At 40.1% G+C, this 19,481-nt stretch overlaps 1 protein-coding gene and 1 long non-coding RNA gene across 4 annotated transcripts in view; one reads left to right on the top strand and one right to left on the bottom strand.

Moving 5' to 3' along the window:
- LOC123279773 (uncharacterized) overlaps window positions 1-18,164 on the bottom strand; it is a 41,306-nt gene extending 23,142 nt beyond the window's left edge. For all 3 annotated transcript variants that reach the window (XR_006518043.2, XR_011495259.1, XR_011495261.1), the window contains exons 1-2: window positions 2,739-18,164; window positions 1,541-1,711 (exon numbers count right to left, since the gene is read on the bottom strand). This is a non-coding gene — a long non-coding RNA (uncharacterized lncRNA). The remainder of the gene's footprint in view (window positions 1-1,540; window positions 1,712-2,738) is intronic.
- The window catches only part of TMEM26 (transmembrane protein 26), a 38,661-nt gene continuing 20,951 nt past the window's right edge, over window positions 1,772-19,481 (top strand). Inside the window, exons 1-2 of the mRNA XM_014833407.3 lie at window positions 1,772-2,432; window positions 18,173-18,251. Of these exons, the coding sequence (XP_014688893.3) occupies window positions 2,242-2,432; window positions 18,173-18,251 (270 nt within the window). The 5' untranslated portion in view covers window positions 1,772-2,241. The remainder of the gene's footprint in view (window positions 2,433-18,172; window positions 18,252-19,481) is intronic.

Genomic DNA, 19,481 nt, shown 5'->3' with positions numbered 1-19,481 from the left:
AGAATTAGCCCCAGTTCCTGACAGGATCCAATTTAGAGTAAAGCCCCACTTTATTCATCCCTCCCTAAATTTCTTCATCCCACCCTAAAATCACCTACCACAAGCCCAGATCCTTACTAACTTTCTAACACCTTCTTACTGGGACGCCCCACAGTTCCCCATGAGGTATGTTCTCTCTCCCTTAGAAAGTAATAAACTCAACTTGCTCAGCAACAGATGAGTTCCTGGTGGTGTTTGGCCGGAGGGCTTTGACCAGCCTAAGGAATGTTATGTTTCTCTGCTCCTCTCCTATTATTACTTGCCTCAGATCAGCAGAGTGCTTCCCCTGGCCAAACTTTCTTGGTCCAGGTAATAATTGCCAACTTTTACAAAGCACTGGTTACCTGTCAGGTGCTTTGTATGGACAATCTCATTTGATCCCCACAATGGCCCTATGAGTACATAGGCTTACTACCCCATTTACAGATGAAAAAACTGAGGTACAAAGGTTACAACACTATTAAATGGCTGAGCGAGGAGTCCAAGGCAGCCAGCTGGCCCGGCCCTATGGCTCCAATGTCCATGCCACACGGCCCCCTGCTGCTTTGGTCTACAGTGCTCTCATGCATCACCGCATAGTGGGCTGCCCCAGGTCACTATGCCATCAGCCCACATTGAAGGGCACTACGATAAGCAGTCCCAGGAAATCACTGCTGAGTTTCCTGCAAGACGTGGGAGAACGCAGACCCACAGCAAAAACAAGACTTCTCCCTACTCACAGTACCAGAAATAACTGAGCTGCTTCTTGGCAGTTGGATTTTTTTCAACTAATTAAGACAATGATGTAATCAGAGTTTTTCAACCTAATTTAACAAAGATATGGGATGATTTTAATTTGAATAAACCTAACCAAGAAAGATATTCCCTTTGAGTGTTTCTTTCAGTTTTATTAAAGTGATCAAAAGAGCATTCTTGCTTGATTGGGGTATGACTAGCATTTCTTTTTCTCTCCAGAAAGAGGGAGGCTGAGGCACAGAGTCTTGGAAGGCGACAATTAATAACTAGCGAGATTTCAGTAACTTCACTTTATTTTATTTATTTTTGTAATTACCTTCCATCTATAGGCATTTATAAGTGACCTAAAGTTTCCTTTTAAAAATTATTTCAGGAAAAATTTGAGTTCGTCTAAAGAAAAATGTTAAGTAAATAGTGGTACAGCTGGTAGGAAACCTAACAAGGAAACGAAAATCATGAGGGTGTTTTGGGAAAGCCTGACTTCAGTTGCGTCTTTGCCTCGGATGCCGGAAAGACTAGAGAGTGGTTCAATGGTCATTGATTTCCAGGGTGCAGTTCCAGGCTCCATGATTCCACCTTCTAATCTAACTCCTGGCTTTATCTTGTCTTCCCACACTCCCCCGTCTGCCTTCTTGTCTTGCTACCCTATATCCTTTCAGAAAAAAACCGGGGGCGGGGGTGGGGGGGGGGAGGAGGATGCCATGATAAAGAACATCTCTTTGCGTTAACAACACCTTTGTCCAGAGAGTAGAAGTGACGGGGCTACCTGTTCGCTATGTAAAGTGCTCGGAGCTCTCAGAAAGCCCAGCACGTCTGGTTTCCTCTAGTCCTGGGAAGTTTCAGTTCTTCAAACTGGGCAGGAACTGCGCTTCTAAAACTGCTTGGACAGCAGATTCTTTGGCCGTCCTCGGTCCCAGCTTCGAGTCGCTCTCAGAGCCTGTCTCAGTAAGAAGTGTGAATGAATGAAAGTCCTTTAGTGGGAAAGCAAGGAGGAGGTGCCACAGATGCGTGCCCCTCCCCCTTGCTGATTATGCAGCACCTTGACCTTCCGTCCACCTCCTTCCTCTTTCAATCCCTCGGAGTGGGGAAGTTCTTGGGGACCCCACTGGAGGCATGGGGTGCAGTGAGGGTAGAGGGCAGGGAGGGAGACTGGCTCCCGGGATTGGGAGGGGGATGGGCAGCGCTGGAGAATAACGCGCAGGAGTGCGGGCAGCACAGCCCCAGACTCCCTGGAAAGCTCAGCAGTCTAGAAAAGCGGGGTTTAGATTCTCCCCCAAGAGTTCTCAGGAAGTTTGGGGGAGGGGCGAGCCGCTCTCTCCTATCTACAGGCGCGGGAGAGTGCAGAGGGACGCTTGCAGCAGCTGGTCTCGGAGCTGTCGCGTTCCCGCCCACGGGCGGGCTGGGGTGCTCCCGGCGGGGTCTGCGGGGCGCAGGCGGGGGGGCCGCGGGCAGCGCGCGCCGGCCGGCATGGAGGGACTGGTGCTGCTCAACGCCCTGGTCACCCGGCTGCTGTTCGTGCTGCACTCGCTGGTTGGGGTCTGGCGAGTGACCGAGGTGAAGAAGGAGCCGTGGTACTGGCTGCTGGCGCTGCTCAACCTCCTGCTCTTTCTGGAGACTGTGCTCACCCTCAAGTTCAAGCACGGCAGAGGCTACAAATGGTGAGCGCACCCCGGGAAAAGGGGAGGCGCGCGGGGTCCTCGGGTACTGTTCCCCACGGCACTCACGGGCAGCCCAAGAGCCCACCTCCCCGCTGCCCGCCGATTCTTTACTCGGATTAGGACCCCCTTTGTCCTCGCTGCGAGCTTCGAAGGAGCGAGAGATGCTTGCGCGTCTCTCTGGCAGCCGGGGGTACCTCGGGGTCCCAGGGCAACACTGGGACGGCTCAAGCCGTGAACGCGGCCACGCGTCACCCAGTCCCAGGTTTGGGAACTTGGAAGATGAGGAAAAAGAAAGAAAGCGCTTACCTGCTGTACAGATAGTGCTCCAAAGTGGGGGAGTGGCGGGGCAAGGAGGGCGGCATGTGCCTTGTTTTCTGAATTTTGGGTGTGCGGGTGTGCATGGGTTAGTCTGCGTGCGTGCCAGTGTGGGAATGCCCTTCACTGGGCTTCAGTGTCTTCTGCTTGAGCTTGTGGGCTTCCGGCAGCCTCCCAGGGCGAGAAGCCCCTCGCAGCACGTCTGTGGTTTCGGACTCTTCGCTTCCTTGGAGCCTCGGGCGCCCTGGCGTGACACTGGCCTCAGGTGTCCCGGGTTAGCAGCTTCGGAGCTTAGTTAATGGGCAGCCTGTCTTGTCAAAGACGGGTTGCGACTCTGGTGGAGGGACCAGTAGGTAGTGCTTCAGACTTAACCTCAACGTGCAAGAACTAGAGGCTCTGCGTGGTGCTGTATTTCTTCCCCAAAGACTTGCACGGCAATAGAAGACTCGAGAAAAAGAGTCTCTTGCCGTTTACCAAGAGCCTCCACCTCCATCCGTCCACTCCCAGATTTTCATCCCAAACTTCTCCAAGTTAGGCCTCTTCCTGTATCAATTTTTTAAAACAGTGAGGCTATGTCTTATATTTCTTATATGTCGATACTTTTAAAAATACCTAATGCTACGAGAAAGAAGAAAATCGTATTAGCCAATTCAAGAATTACATATACTATGGCATTATAGCTGGCCACCATATTCAGGGGGAAAAAAAAACCCAAACCCTCTCTACTGTTTTACATATTAAACTACAAGAGGTGGTGCATTTCATGACAGTCCAAGGAAGAGAATGTGTTATCTCTTAAAATGATGTGAATCTTGTTTAAATTGAGAAATTTCTAGAATTATCAAGGAAAAAAATTGTTCAAGTAGAATCCTAATTTAATACAATGAGGACTGGAATGTTACTGCTCTCCACCCTCAGCCTCCCCAGAACAGCTTACTAAGCAACAGAGAATCAAGGTACTTTCCAGTGTGTCTTCTGGAAATGTCAAAGAAAAATGGTATTAGCTTCCTAAGTAAGCCTTAGGGTTAAAGAAACAAAATGGGAGAAAAGTGTTCACCCAGCATGTCGTATGACATTGATTTAGTTTTTACCAAGTAGCTTTAATATGCTAGGGTAGAAATATCTTCAGTAACAGGAGGATGCAGTCTGAAGGTGAAAAATGTTCCATGTAAAGCAGTCTGGCTACCAACATCAGAGCTTCTGGGAGAAATGTCAACCTCATAAGAGGGACTAGCTCAACAGGACCTAAAATATTCCATCTCCTGCTCCAAGAGTAGACCACAGGCCTTAGTTTAGGTTAAGTCAAAATTCCACTGCAGTTGTGAAGAAATACTATAGCCAATGGAACTTTACCTCCACGTCTGTATCATCACTGACAGCTGGTTCAGACTGACATGCAATTTACAAACAAGAGAGGGAAAAAGATTGGGGCAAAATAGGTAATGGTCAGTGCATGGAGTTAAATTAGGTACTGGGGAGGTCTTCATGTTTAGAGTGTGGCCTCAAAATCAGACATAAAATGGGGTAAAATCTGGGCTTTCCTACTTACTTCCTGTGAGGCACTGAGCAAGTTACTTAACATTTTTGAGCCTCATGTTCCTCATCTATAAATACTTATCTCATAGGTTATTACAATGAAATATATGTTGATGGCCAACAAATAAAAAAGGAGTAGTCTTTTCTAGATCTTAAGGTTTTTCTTTCTTTTCTTCTTATTAAAAAAATAGTCTGTGTCAACTGGACGTATTTTCTGTCTGTACAAGTCAAACAAATTCACTTGAGAGACTGGCCAATAAACCTTTAGTTCAGAGCCAAAAAGTAGAAAAAACAATCCTCATCATTGTTTCAGAACAGACCCATGATGTACATTATAGCACTAATTTAAAAAAAGTCTTGCTAGTTCAGTATCTAGACTAATATCTGAAAATAAGCAAAGAAACAAAGTTGATAGATTTGGCTTGTTACAAAATTTCAGGAACAAATGAGTCTTTGTAACTGATCTAAATAGAAATGTGATGCAGTGCTGTGTTCTACTGATGTTACCAAATACAACTAAGTCTGCAGATATGACCATTTTTATGGTGGACAAAGCCCACACACCACTGTGTCATAAGTTTGAAAAAACATTAGAAGATGGAGTGCTAAAAAAAAAAAAATAGAAAATTCTCCTTGAAATAACGTGGTGGCAGTTAAAAAGGGTTTGATTTGGGGCATATTTCATTTCTGGGTCAAAGTTTTCTGAGTAAAGCAAGGCATAATTTTTTGTTGTTTTTGAGTGTTAAAAAATGTTTCCATCAGAAAATCTAGGCTGATGGAGCAAAAACAAGACAAAGTAAATATTATGGAAGTATCTATACTCTACATAGGAAAATATTAATATGTATAGATCTATATAGATCTACCTCTTGATCCATTGGTCTTACATTTTGGAATCTACCTTATAGAACCCAAAGTACTGATGTGTCAAGACATATGTACAAATATATTGAGGTCCATCTTGTTAGTGGAAACTAAGCCAAAAGTAACCTGATTATCCATCAATAGAATGGTTGAAAAGTTGTATCATACCCACACTATAGAATATTTTGCTGGTATTAAAAATAATGAACTAGATTCTTAGCTACTGACTTAGAGGGATGTCCATGATGTGCTGTCAGGAGATGAAAGTTACAATGATGTATATTACAGTCTCATGTTTTTTTAAAAGAAGGACTTGTCAAAGAATTCCCTTTGTATCAGCTGAGTACATTATCTATTAAATCAAGAAAAAGAAGAAGGAGAAATCCTCCCATACTGAAAATCAACGAACCAATCAATCAATCAAGTAATGCTTGAATGGTGGACAAAACTCCGTACACAAATGAAGTGAAAATTTCTTTTCTGGAACATCAGACCCATGAACCTCCTTTAGACTATTCTGGGCTAGTTTGAACATTGTTCTTTTTACTAAAATTTGCACCTGGCCCAAAGAAATAAAATCTACAGAACTCATGGAACAATAAACAGAGCTATAGAGGAAAATGTGAACAAAATTTCTTGAAATGTAGCAAACATATTACACTTGTCCAAAGAATGCTTCTTTAGCTATCCTTTGGAAAGGAAAAATGGAACTGAAGCTGCTGAACTCAGCTGTCCAGGGACAGGCAACATTACGTCAACACTAATAACTTGCCAGTTGGAGAAGTTTAATTTGTTGAAATCCTATAGGATACAGAGAGTGAGCCAATGACACATCCCTTGTTAAACCCAATAACCGTGTGCTAGAGGAATTTGCTCCTTTTCACTTAGTATCTATTTATTTCACCTGCATTTTCACTTACATTTCTAGAAGATGGAAATTAGTATCACTTTGCTTTATTTTTTCATGATTTTATTTTCTATTGACTGGGCAACGATCCGATGGGTCTGTGAATCATCATTTAGGTAAAGTCAAATAGAAGACAATATTTTAGTTGCTTTCCAGCCAATACTGATAAAATATTCCTTAGGGGATAGAAAAATTGCCAAGAATGTGACAAGTTTGAAGCATGTTCACTTGAAAGCAGGAGGTATCCGAGAATAAGTAGAAATCTAAGTTGAATTTATTGGCAAAAGGACAGAATTTTAAGCACTGAGTTTTCTTCATCAGAATTGCAAGAATACGAGGGAAATATAATGGAGTCAATAGAAATACCTCACCTATGTGGTCACCTTTCTCTCTCTCTCCTTCCCCTTTCCTTTGTTCAGTCAGACATCTATTTGTTGAATTGCCTACTAAGTAAGCATGACACTGCGCTAGACACTGCCTGACAAGGCAGAAGAAACAGAAAACAAGCATACTTGAAAATTTAAAATAAAAGATAGCATTTTGGTTAAGTGCTCACATGTGTGGGAATAAGAATAATTATGAACATTTAGCATTTACTGTGTTCAGGCTCTTTCACATGTTCTACACAGATGATCCCATTCGATCGTGACAGCAGTTGTAATTATTTTCTGTTTCTCTGTTTCCTCCCATTTTTAGCTGAGGAAACTGAGGCACAGAGCTGTTAAGTCATTTTACCTATGATCACTTAGCTGGCAATTGAGAGAGCAGGGATGTTAAGACTCCAAGCTTATGCTCTGACCACTGCTGTCTTTAACAATTTGGAGAAAGGATACAAAGAGGAGTACTTTGAGGGGAGAGGGAGAGAGGACCTTACAGCATCCGAACTGTTGCAGGAAAAATGGGTAAGATGCACATGTGGAGAGAGGAGTGCAAAGGCTGTGTAGGTAAGGGGCATCCTGAGGGCAGAGAGTGTGGGGAAACAGGAGCACAGAGCCTTATCATTCTTCATTCAACAAAAATATCTGGAACATATGATATGTGTTAGACCTTGTTTGAGTGTCAAGAATATGGACGCGAATAGAACAGGTAAGATCGTGCCCTTAAAAAACTCATGCTTTAGTTAGGGGACTCAGAAAATAAAGAAGCAAATAACAAACAAGGGAGCTAATAAGTAACAATAAGCAAGTAAACAAATGAGTGGTCAGAGCTATGGAGGTCTATGTGGTGGTGTGGGTTATAGAAGGATGGAGTACCAGGGGAAGTTTTCACTGGGTGGTCAGGGCGGCCTCACTGGGGAGGTGACATCTGAATTGGGTCTATTAGAGAAGAAAAGGAGCCAGGCATGGGAAGAGCCAAGTGTGCCTTGGGACATTCTGACATACTCCCAGAAGACAGACGAATACTGACTTTCTTTTCTACTCTCCTTGTCTCTTCTCCTCCCCATCTCTCCTGCCTCCAAGTGAAAAATGCCATGTAAATTTTGTATCTTTACCATATCTCACTTGAAACACTGTATGTTAGAAAATGTCTGGGTTGCTCCCAACTGAAAACAAGAAAGTTAAATTAGAAATCACAAGAGGTGCCAGCCCGGTAGCTCAGCAGTTAAGTTCACACGTTCCACTTTGGCGGCCTGGGGTTGGATGGCTTGGATCCCTGGTGTGGTCCTACACACCGCTTATCAAGCCATGCTGTGGCAGGCGTACCATATGTAAAGTAGAGGAAATGGGCATGAATGTTAGCTCAGGGCCAGTCTTCCTCAGCAAAAAGAGGCGGATTGGCGGCAGATGTTAGCTCAGGGCTAATCTTCCTCAAAAACAATAAATAAATAAATAAATAAAAACTCACAAGAGATTCTATGCTAAATTAATTTCAAATTCAAACCAACTTTGTAAAACAGTTGATGAAATCTGTTTTGAGTGGTCAGTTGTATTTAGAAGCCTCAACAGTAGAAATGAAAGACCTAGACTTGACAGATAACTTATGAAGTCTGACCTAGAACAAGTTTCGAGCAGTGTAGAAGAACTTCTTTGTATGATGTAATTCTGTAGGATTTGATAATATGTATCTTCCTCCACCAAACTGTTTACAAAAATGCCAGAGAGAAAGCTGGGGAATAAAAGCGCTCTTCTCCTGCGGATCTTTTTAGATATCAGAGAGGATGAAATGGAGGGATTTGGAAGCAGAGCCTGTGATTTCCATATAGCCAACCTGGGCACTAGAAATTCTCCCAGCAGATAGATTACTTCTCTTGCTGTTCACACTTGCTGTCCAGATTTCCCAAAATCTCTCCTTACCTTTTTAGTTATTCCAATAGCACTTTACACTGTGCAATGGATTTATCAGCCCTGTCTGCAGTGTGTATACAGTTTTATTATGTTCATTATCTTCACATGTGTGCATGTTTTCTATATTTATTTATTTTTTTGGTGAGGAAGATTGGCCCTGAGCAAACATCTGTTGCCAAACTTCCTCTTTTTTTGCTTGAGGAAGATTGTCCCTGAGCTAACATCTGTGCCAATCTTTTTCTATTTTGTATGTGGGACTCTGCCACAGCATGGCTTGATGAGAAAAGCGTAGGTCTGCACCCAGGCTCTGAACACATGAGCCCTGGGCTGCCGAAGCAGAGCTGGTGAACTTAACCACTACACCACCAGGTGGGCCCCGTGCATGCATTTTATATCCTCAGCCTTGGGATCAGTGCAAAGGGTGACTTAAATTTGCATCCTTTTTGGAAAGGCACACTGAATGTTATCAGCAAATGACTGCTTTAGTTGATCTGAGTCACGTTTAGGAAGAAGAGTCTTATCCTATCTTGAATTAGTACTATGCTTCACCCCCACAAAAAAGTCATATGTTCTTTTATTTTACAACGGACTTGGGATCAAAGCAATAATTATGTTTGCAGTTAGAATGGGACCCCCAGGAAACCAAACCATTGAATGCTGTCCATGGTTTCTCCATGAGTATGTTCAATTGAGACATTTAGAGCTGAAAATTAAGGTTAAAATATTTTGTAACTTCTTGTACTTGATTGGGAGAAAAAACAGTTCGTGTGGACAGCTGCCATGAGTCAGTTTAAATATATCCCTACTTCTAAATTTCATGCACTTCTCCTTCTCATGGCAGTGGCATTATTATGCATACAGCAACAGGACAAATCTGAATAGTTTAACTTCTTTTCCAACAATGGAGAATTCACCTTTATGTCCAGGTTCATTCTCCCCATGGGCCTGTCCTTTACTATGCCAGAAGTTCCTCTGAGGCTCTGCTATCAGGAGAGCTAGACCCTGGGTGTAGAAATCATTTTATTAAAGAAAACCGGTGGGTTTTTTTAATAAAATAATTTTTTTATATGCAGGTATCAGAAAATGAACTTTCTTTGAAAGTCACACTGAAATAACATCAAGGGCATATGGGTCATTAATATAAAATGCCAGGCTCGGGACTGATTTTGTTTGCTTTCTCTGCATATAAACCTACCACCCACAGTTGTTCAGGGAGGGGGGTTATGCTTTATCTTTAGCTTGTCTGGCTGACCTCTGGGAGGTAGCTGGAGTACAACTGACTTAATGTTGTAATCTTACTAGAATAAAAATTACTAATTCTTAGGAAAAAAGAAGTCCTCTCTACCATCAGTGCTGCTGCCAGCCCTGGGCATGTCCTCGGAAGGATTTTGCTTTCTTATTTCCCTGATTGAGCCTCCTGTCCCACACACCTGTTTTGATCCACCTGGCATAGCTTCCTAAGTTGGCTGTGCCATTTTCTGACAGTCTTTTGCTAATAATAATGAGAATGATGATGAAGGTGATGGTGATAATGGAGGTGGCAAGAGTTATCAAGTCTTGAGCGCTGACAATGCTCCAAGCCTGCTGTACATCCATTGTCTCATGTAATCCTCACAATGACCCTATGAATTCGTTTTCATCTTTATCACCATCTTATGATGAAGACACTGCTGCACAGTAAGGCTAGATCACTTATCTAAGGTCACAACTAATAATAAATTGCAAAAACAATTCCCAGCATCTGGTGAACACCCAAAGCTACTGAGCCAGGCGTTTGCATTGCATGCTTTACCTCATTCACCCCTCACAATAGCCCTGGTGGTCCTATTCTTGCTCCTACTTAAAAATGAGGAAGCCAAAGTTTAGACAAGGATTTCCCAGCCAAGGATTGAACTCCATCAGCCTATTTGTTGTGCTCTGCATTCAATAAACAAATTGGGTTTTGCCTGTGAACGGTACAATGATATCAACTTTTAGGGTCAAGAATTCCTTATAGTGGAGAAAGGTTCAAAATGTTTTTTCTTTTTTAAAATTGAGTAAGTAAATCCCAGGGAACCTGTTAACGAGCACTGAGATGGTTTTGCATAGAACAGAATGTAGAAAACTTCAGACTACACGTGGACATGGCTCAGAGATACTCTTGTACAAGCCAACATCCTTGTAAAACCAAACAGGATATAAAAGAAAACAGAAGGGGAAAACTTCTAGATCATCTTTATTTTTGGTCCTAAAGTGAAGAACAATCTCTTCTAAGAACAGAAATAAATACCATTGTCTTTTATAGAATGAAATAAATTAAAACATTACATAAATAATTCCACAATGCATTTATCCTGTCTGAGACCATTAAAATTCCTGTAGTCATTAGTGCTTGAGTCCACTTATTCATTAAACAATCATTTATTGTACTAGGTACTATGATGGTGTTCTTGAAGGAATATAAAATATATGCAATTATATGAGAACAGTACAAAACAACATTCTGAGAAGCAAATAATGTTCCACAAATTAGGCCCAAGAGTGCAGAAAGGCTGCAGGATAAAGATAGAATCAGTACGGTAGGCTTGTTAGACAAGGAAAATTTCTCAGGTAAGTGGTTTATGTACTGCCCTTTGAGGTAGCTGATGGTTTTACCAGAGTGGGGAAAAGAGAGGGACGCGTCTCAGGTCAAGGGAATATCGTGATGGCGAGAGTTAGGATTTCTCTCAGAACCAATTCATTTAGGAAGATGTCGTGATTTTCTTTGCCTCAGAAATTTTATGAGAAAACTAGGATGTAGATCCTAAAATTGATGCATATTTTATTCCTAGAATTAGTTTAGTCATCCTGAAGCATACTGCTGAGGTTTGAATATGAGCAACTTGAATTTTAATAAAGCTTGTTCTTGCTTTAGATATACTCTTGGAAAATTGTAAGTTAAGTGAGATATATAATACTAATATTCCTACTGGTTTATATCATAATTTGGGAATATGACTTTATTAAAAAAAACTGGCAACAAGCAATACAAATTATAATTAAGACCCCTAATATTCACCCTCACAAGTGTTCTCCTCTTTGCAAAACCTAAATGTGGGCATTCCTCAAAGGCTTTGGAAGTATAAAGAATGATTCCATTGCAATGGATAGTCCCAACCCATTTGAAATTTCTCTCTGTCTCTCCTGTTCTTGTTACTAGTCTGCTCTCCCATAAGATCAAGGACAAAACCTATCGTTTCCTCTTAGCACCTATGAAAATATACACACTCCATATTCAATTTTCCATTTGGGGGGAAGTTCTCATGCACTTATGACCATTTAGTTGTGGGCTTCCTCTACCCCTGCTGGGCAGATACACACAAAGGGCTCTGGGAGGGAGGTGGTTGGGAAGGGAATGCTAGTTAAGAAGACAAATGGGTGGTGGCTGGGGTCAGATTACTGACTTCTCAGGCATTCAGGGGTTGTGTGTTCTGCAAAAGAATTGGGTGGATTTTGAGGGGCTGCAAAGTGGTGGCTGATATATTGAGGCTGTCGTTTTGGCCACTCTTTCTGCCTGTGCACTAATAGAAAGCCCTTGCAGGGCAGCCAGGTAGAAACCATGGGTGTTAAGGCCCATTTAGAGAAAGCAGTCTACGTGTAAGGAGGACAGACAATCTTTAAATCATTAGACAAGGTTTAGAGCCTCACAAAAGGGTGTCTTGACCTAGTTTCTTGATTTCCATGAAAGTAGGCCTATTATTATAAAGTGCTCCAGAAATTTGATTTCATGTGAGATTTTGAAACTCTGGTTTAGTATCCTTACAATTCCACTCCACGTCTGTAGAGGGGGACCAGCCTGGTGGCGTAGTAGTTAAGTTCGCATGCGCTGCTTTGGCGGCCTGGGGTTCTCAGGTTTGTGGGCCCAAATCCCAGGCTCAGACCTACACACTGCTCATCAAGCCATGCTGTGGTGGTGTCTCACATGTGAAATAGAAGAAAATTGGCACAGATTGGCAATAGATGTTAGCTCAGGGCCAATCTTCCTCACCAAAGGAAATATTGAGACATGAAATACAACTTAAATTGCGATTCACATTGAAGTAATTTTGGAACATTATTTTTGGTTCACCTAAATATTATCTACTTTTAGATTTATGCATATGATTAGAAGACTAGAATCCTCATTGTTTGTAGAGAGCAAAGCTAAGCAGGGTAGTGGGTGATATTATGGTTAATTTTTCTTCTATTTGCTTATTTATACTGTTATATGTTTCTAAAATGAATGTACATTACTTTTTCAATAAGAAAACAACAATAACTGTCATTTTTAGAAAGAGAAAAATGGAATCTAATGCTAGACTAATGGTGAGATGAAGTAAATATAATGCATTGCAAGGCTAAATTGCTAAATGTCATGACATAATCATTTTGTGGAAAACATCATAATTTGTTGAAATGACAACTTTGTATGATAAATAATATTTTATTTTTGCATGAAATGAACTGAAAAAAAGCACAATGAGTAGAGCTCTTTAAAAGCTCAGTGTGGTATCTAGCAGGTAGCAAGACCTATAAGCATATTTGATTAGTAAACAAATAAGTACAGAAACAAAGAAAGAAAAACATCCTTTAAGATGATGCTCCTGCTGTGTACTTGAGAGAGAATTGGTATGGTCTCTAAAGGCTGTGAAATAAAAAACAAACAAACAAAACTTTCTGTGGAGAGAAAGAATATCTTTAGGAAGGTTTTAATTTAGAAAAAATAGATAAACAAAGGCAAAGTAATTTGGCACTAATGTTGAGCCCCTTCTGTATTCTGGTACGATGGTGGTAATTGGTACTGTAATAAATCTGAGTCTCTAAAGGCAGATAGTTCATTAGCAATAGAGTGTTATCAATTTTGTAAAAATTTCCCACCTAGAAATGTCTTACTTATTTAATCATATATTTTTTCATATATATTTAATCATATATTTTAATCAAAAAGTCAATCACTTTTTGTTAGTCTATGAATAGTATATCTTATTTTTACAAACAAGTATCCAGAAAGCTGATTTAAGCTATTTCTGAGTTGGCTAGACCCCTCCATGGTATTAGTCTTCCTACGAGGTACTTGGCATCTATTTACTTCTGATGCCATTAAGACATGAAGACTGGAATAAAATGATTTGCTGGCTAGCTCCTAGGAAAGGACATACAATTTGATTAATTACACAGAAAAGGGTGGGATCACGCCTACTTTTTAATTTTTAAAATTCATGTTCTCCTTGGTTCCAAAAATGAATTGCACTGACAATGCACGGTCAAGAATACGGCAGACCTTCAAAATAATAAGTAGTGGCTAAAATGTCACCTTGAAATATTAAATCTTTCATAGTAGTAAAACAATATTAAATTCATACAAGAACAGAATAGTTAGTTTCCTTCAGTAAAACTTCTGATAAGAATCAATTTATAAAGATATTTCAGAAGAGATTTCTAGTCAAACCAGCCACAGAGCGTCAAGAAAGAAGGAACCATGAATCAACTAAGGCCTTATCAAATCACTGAATATTTACGGGAGCCCACCATGTGCCAGGCACTGCGGAAGTTGTTGAAGGCATAATGATGAGCAGACAGACACAGTTCGTGTGCTGTACTACCTAGAGTTGCTGGGAGACAATTAAGTGACAATAGACACAAACACACAAGCATTTGCACATATGCTATTACAAATTTTGAAAATCTATGGTATAGGGTAAAAGTGAAGAGTGCTATATGACAAGCATAATAAAGAGATCTAATTTAGCCTGGAGAGACAAGAAAAGTTTTTCTGTGGAGCCCCGTGCAGCTGATGTGAACAATGAGAAGGAGATAAGTGAAAAGTGAGGGAGAGCGGTATTTCGAGGGAGAGAAACACATGGGTGAAGGCCTGAGTTAGGAAGGCACTTAGCTTTTTTCCAGAACTGGAAGAAAAATACTGTTGCAGGAGCACAGTGACGAAGAATGGCAAGCAACAGAGCCCACGAGATAGGCAAGGCCCTGATTGTGCAGCATTTTATAGGTCATGATGGGCAAACGGTCCTTGCAAACCATGACTGCATGACAGCAATTGCTTTAACATTGAATGAGAACTTAGCTGTAATGACATCCTCAGAGGTATAAACAACTTCCCTTGATTGGAGAAGTCTTAAATAGGTTTAGTTTTGAGAATCACAGTTTAAAAATAGGATTGATTGTAAGTTATTTGAAGAAACAGTCTTCTAAACTGGTATCCTCTGAGTCCTCTTTAAGTGTAGGTACCGACTATGAGGCTGTGAGTTTATTTGCAGAGCTGAGCCTAGAAACGGCAGCTACTCACAGGCACTGAGCGTGTAAACTATCAGACCCGTGGCACACACTGCCTCATTTAATCTTCACAACCACCATATGAGGTAGATATTAGTATGTCCATTTTATAGATAAGAACATTGAGTCTCAGGGAAGGTAGTGAATTTCCACAACCCTGGAAGAGGAAAGAATCAAATTTGGCTCTCGCAGGTTTGTGAAATTTCTACTGCAGTGTAACAATTCCTCAGGGACACAAGGAGCATACTTGCTCCTGAAATGAGAATAAAATGGCCTTGCAGAGGCCAGTAGCCTCCATTCACTCCTTTGCTCAGTCCTTCCTTTATTCATAAATTCAGGCATTCAAGCATTTAAGCATTTGCTTAGTAAGCATCAATTAAAGACTTAGTAAGACAGCTGATATCACTGAGGAGAGGAAAAGATGAAGGAAAGGGAAGAGACGCAAGACTCAGGATCTGCCTTCGAAGAACTTACGTTAGGAAAGCTAGGTCTTATATACATATAACTATAAAACAGTGGAGGATGTGCCAGGTCATAGGTAAACACAAGTTAAGATTAATTCCTGCTGTGCCATTCAAATACAGGCAGGATTTTCATGGTTAGAGATGTAAGAGGAGGGCATTCCAAAACAAGCAGTCATAATTTGGGGGGACATTTGCTCTGAAGCCATTTCAGAACCTCTTTTCTCAGATTAACCAGGCTGAAGGAACATGGGGCACTTCATTCTTAACAGGAATCTGTGGTTAGTTAAATAACATATGTGCTATATATGACTGAAATTTATTCATCATGTCCAAAATAAAATCTATTCATACATGTTTTAATGCTTGCCTAAATAATGGAGATTTTACTTTCTCCATAAGCTTTTTAAAAATTTCAGTTGCACAACTACCACACCCTGCTACTGGGCATTAGAGAGAGAGGAAGGAGAGATGGAAGCGCCTGGTTCTCGTCACCTTGTGGTACTATGCATTTCATGCTAACTCTCGCTGGAGGCCATTTGCAATTCCAGCAAATCCTCTTAGGTGTAGAGCTAAGAGGTGGGAAATATGGGGAGAAAGGCTATGGATTAATTCTTGGGCCTTCAATGTGATTCTTTCTTTGAACTTTCTTTTCATTTAGATCAAATAAATTTAATAAAGAGAGATTGAAGTGAGGGAAACTTTCCAAAACATTTCATTTCTTTTTGTTTTTTGAATACACAGTAGATTGCAACTACTGAGTTGCTCAGCTTGTAGGACTTGCTAAGGGAAGTGGAAGGGGAAGTGGTGATAAGACTACACAATGGAGGCTTCGAGTATCAGATTATGGAATTTAAATTTTCTGTAATAGGCAACCCAGAAAATCTTGAATCTTGAAGTTTTTTTGTTTTTGTTTTTGATATAATCAGATACGTTGAAATAGAATGGTAATTTGTTTTCCAACTATAGAAATAAATCTTATGCATAGAAGATGTTAATGGTTATTGTTTGTTTTATTTTTAACCTCTTTCAAGAGCTAGTGTATGTTCAGTCTATGATTTCCCTAGATTATTATTCTATCAGTACTGTTAGGGGAGTTAATCCCAAAATTAATCCCAAAAGAGTCAACAAAATTGAGTCCAGCCAATATTTGCCATATCCAAACAGACATTTACGTATTCCAACTGTTCCTCTGACTAGAATTCATTTCCTTTCCCGATTTCATAAAGCAAATATTCTCTCCTGATATTTCCCTTGACATGTAAGTTCAAAGAATTAATTGTTCCTTTTCTTTTTAAGAACATGCTCAACATGGGGGCTTTCGATATCTCTCTGCACCCCACCCATCTTCCAAGTCAGATTTTAATAATATCACAACCCGTAACCTTTTCTTTCAAAATTTATTTTTGCAGGAAATTAAAGGGGGGGTGGTGTCTATATTAAATATTCATTTTTTTGAAAGACCTCTCTTTTTCCTGCCCTTTCTCTCTCCCTCTCCCCCAGAAGTTGAAAGGAGACATGAGTGAAAGGGTTAATAGACTTTAAAAAGTCCATTCTAAATGTTCTCTTCCATTTAGGTTGGTTCACTTTTCTCTCCTTGCTTATAATAATATGGTTTAGTACTATTTCATCTCAAATAACTCTATATGTTGAACAATTAGCATTTCTATTTTTCAGGCCATTTTAAACCATCATGTGCATACTAAAAGTATTTTAATAAGATTAGATTGACTTACAATTTTGATTTTGCCATGGTCTATAAAGCAGGAGTCCAGCCTAAAATAAAATAAAATTTAAAGAGATAAATTTGGAAATTATATTATTTTTATCTTATTTCAAATTTGTAAGGACATGTTTTCATTTCACTATGTCCCATAATAATACTAATAATAGTGATCTGTTATGGAATGCCCACCTCTGCAAGGCACTGCTTTATAGAAAGTGTAATAAAAACCCCTGTGAGGTAAATGCTGACTGCTGTGGACTGAACAGTGCTCCCCCCAAATTCATATGGCGAAGCTGTAACCCCCAATGTGACTGTATTCAGAGATAGAGCTTGTAGGAAGTTATTAAGGGTAAATGAGGTCATAAGGTTGGTGTCCTAATCCAATAAGATTGGTGGCCTTATAAGAAGAGAAGAGAGAGATCTCTCTTTCTCCTTGTGATGTGAATACGGTGAGGAAGGACGCAGTGAGAAGGTGGTTGTCTACAAACCAGGAAGAGAGCCCTCGCCAAACTCCAACCATACCATACTGGAATCCTGATCTTGGACTTCCAACTTCTACAACTGTGAGAAAACTAATTTCTGTTGTTTAAGTCACCCAATCTGCAGTGTTTCATTATGGCAGCCCAAGCCAACTCATACTGTGACTGTCCCCGTTTTTTGGATTAGGGAGCAAAGAAAGGTCAATGGCAAAACTGGCATTTGAACCTGAGTGTGTCTGACAACAAAAGCCCACTGTTTGGATTGCCCTCTGAATTTTGAGTCAGAAAATAATGAATATAGGTAGCTTTTTAAAGAAATACCAAACCTGTCTTCTGTTGTTGTTTGTTGGTATTTTTATTTTTAGTGGCTTTAGCAGATACACATAAAGCCAGTTGATTTTGCTTATTCCTATTCATTATCATCCGATTTTTGTTGCCCTAGCAGGAGTCATTATTTGAGCTCTCAGAATTCCAGGTTAATATTAAAAAATGTAGCCAATCTTTCTGAAATTGCAATGTTGAAAGTCCAAGATTTACTGTTGCTGTATTTGCTTTTTGTAAACCATATTAAATACAAAATATCCAGTTTTGTGCCTGAAACTAATTGGCAGTGTCCCATTAAACCATATTAAAATTAACATCTATTAATTGGATTAGAAATTCAGTGAGAATGACAGCTGCTAGTGCCTTTTACAGTTACTTTGTTTCTCTATAATCCATATGGCAGAAATCACATAGTGCTTTTCTCTCCATTGAAATAAACACTTGAGATAAAAAGGCTTGACACAATGTGGTCAGGGCACGTGCATTTGTTTCTCTTTCTTCCTTTTAAAAAATTTTTTGTAAAAGCTAAATTATCTTTTTTTCCCTCCTCTTTCACAGGTTCTCACCAGCCATATTTTTATATCTGATTAGCATCGTTCCATCATTATGGCTTCTTGAAATGCACCATGAGACCCAGGTACGTCCTTTTGGAAAGCAGGAAAGTGGAATATTCCAGCAATAAACTACTTTCCTATTAAAATCCAATTTGTGTCAGAAATCTACTTTTCTAAGGGACTGGAGTTATCAAGCATTGAATAAATAAGTGTCCATCAGCAAAAGGAAGTGAATCCATGATCTGTCAAAACCAATAAAAATATTATATTTGTTTAAGACTTAAGATTATATAATTAATTAACAATTTGCCTTAGAGAGCTTGTTCCTAAGACCCCTCTCCAATATACTAGAGTTTATTTACATGAGGGGGCTAAAAATTTGGTTTTAATTCTTGCGGCTTCAATGAGTTTCTATATTGTGCTAAGAATGGGCAGGCTTCAATAATCTAACATCCCATAAAATGACATTTTTAGGAACAACAAAAGGAAGCCCCATCATCTGTGTTCTGCTATATAAATAGAATCAAACTTGGAGGGGCTATTTGAAATGGTCTGTCTTAAAATACAGGCTTCGCAGATTACAGGAGATTCACTTTTGAGGGTCCCATGAGCTGACTTAATGAAAGAAGAATTCTACTCTAGAGCCCAAAAATAAGGGTAAAGGGTCCCAATGGGACCCACCATTGGGAAAGGTGAGATCTATGTATTAGGACCACATTGACCTAGAAACTAAACCGTGGCTTCCAGTAAAAGTCTCTAATCTATGTATAGAGAGAGGTACTGACTTTTAAGTGAGCTGCCTCTTACATGGGCAACCCTAGGTAGCAGGTTCTGGGCTGGATTAATGCTCCTGAACAACCCTGGGAAGGCGGTTCGTAAAGTCCATCCAACTCCAGCCTGGACTTCACCTCTTCAGGGTTCAGATACAGGACCATGTTTTATGGATAAATTGTGGCTATGATATCATATTATCTTATTACCTTCATTGATAAAACGCTTTGGCAAGATCTGTGAGAATATGCCCCTATACAGGTTTCTTTGCTACAGTTAATCATTCTGTAGCAAAGTGAAGCTTCTGATATGTTTCAGATATTCAAAACTTATCTGGAAAGTACTTGCTCCAAATTTTAGGCACACAGAGGGGAATTTCGCTCTGTGCACTATTTTTGAAGAATTCCACAAATATGTACCAGTAAGATAGGCATGAAGAAAACATTTGTCTGCCTTAAATCTCCTGCTTAAACAATATTAAGGCCATATAGGCTATATCTATGCCTGTGGCAAAAGTATTTTTTTAACAGCAGGTTGGTTGG

This window comes from Equus asinus, chromosome 2, assembly GCF_041296235.1.
Source record: "Equus asinus isolate D_3611 breed Donkey chromosome 2, EquAss-T2T_v2, whole genome shotgun sequence".
Taxonomy (NCBI): Eukaryota; Metazoa; Chordata; class Mammalia; order Perissodactyla; family Equidae; genus Equus; species Equus asinus.
The sequence above is the reverse complement of the archived record's forward strand: the minus strand, read 5'-3'. Positions and strand labels throughout refer to the sequence as shown.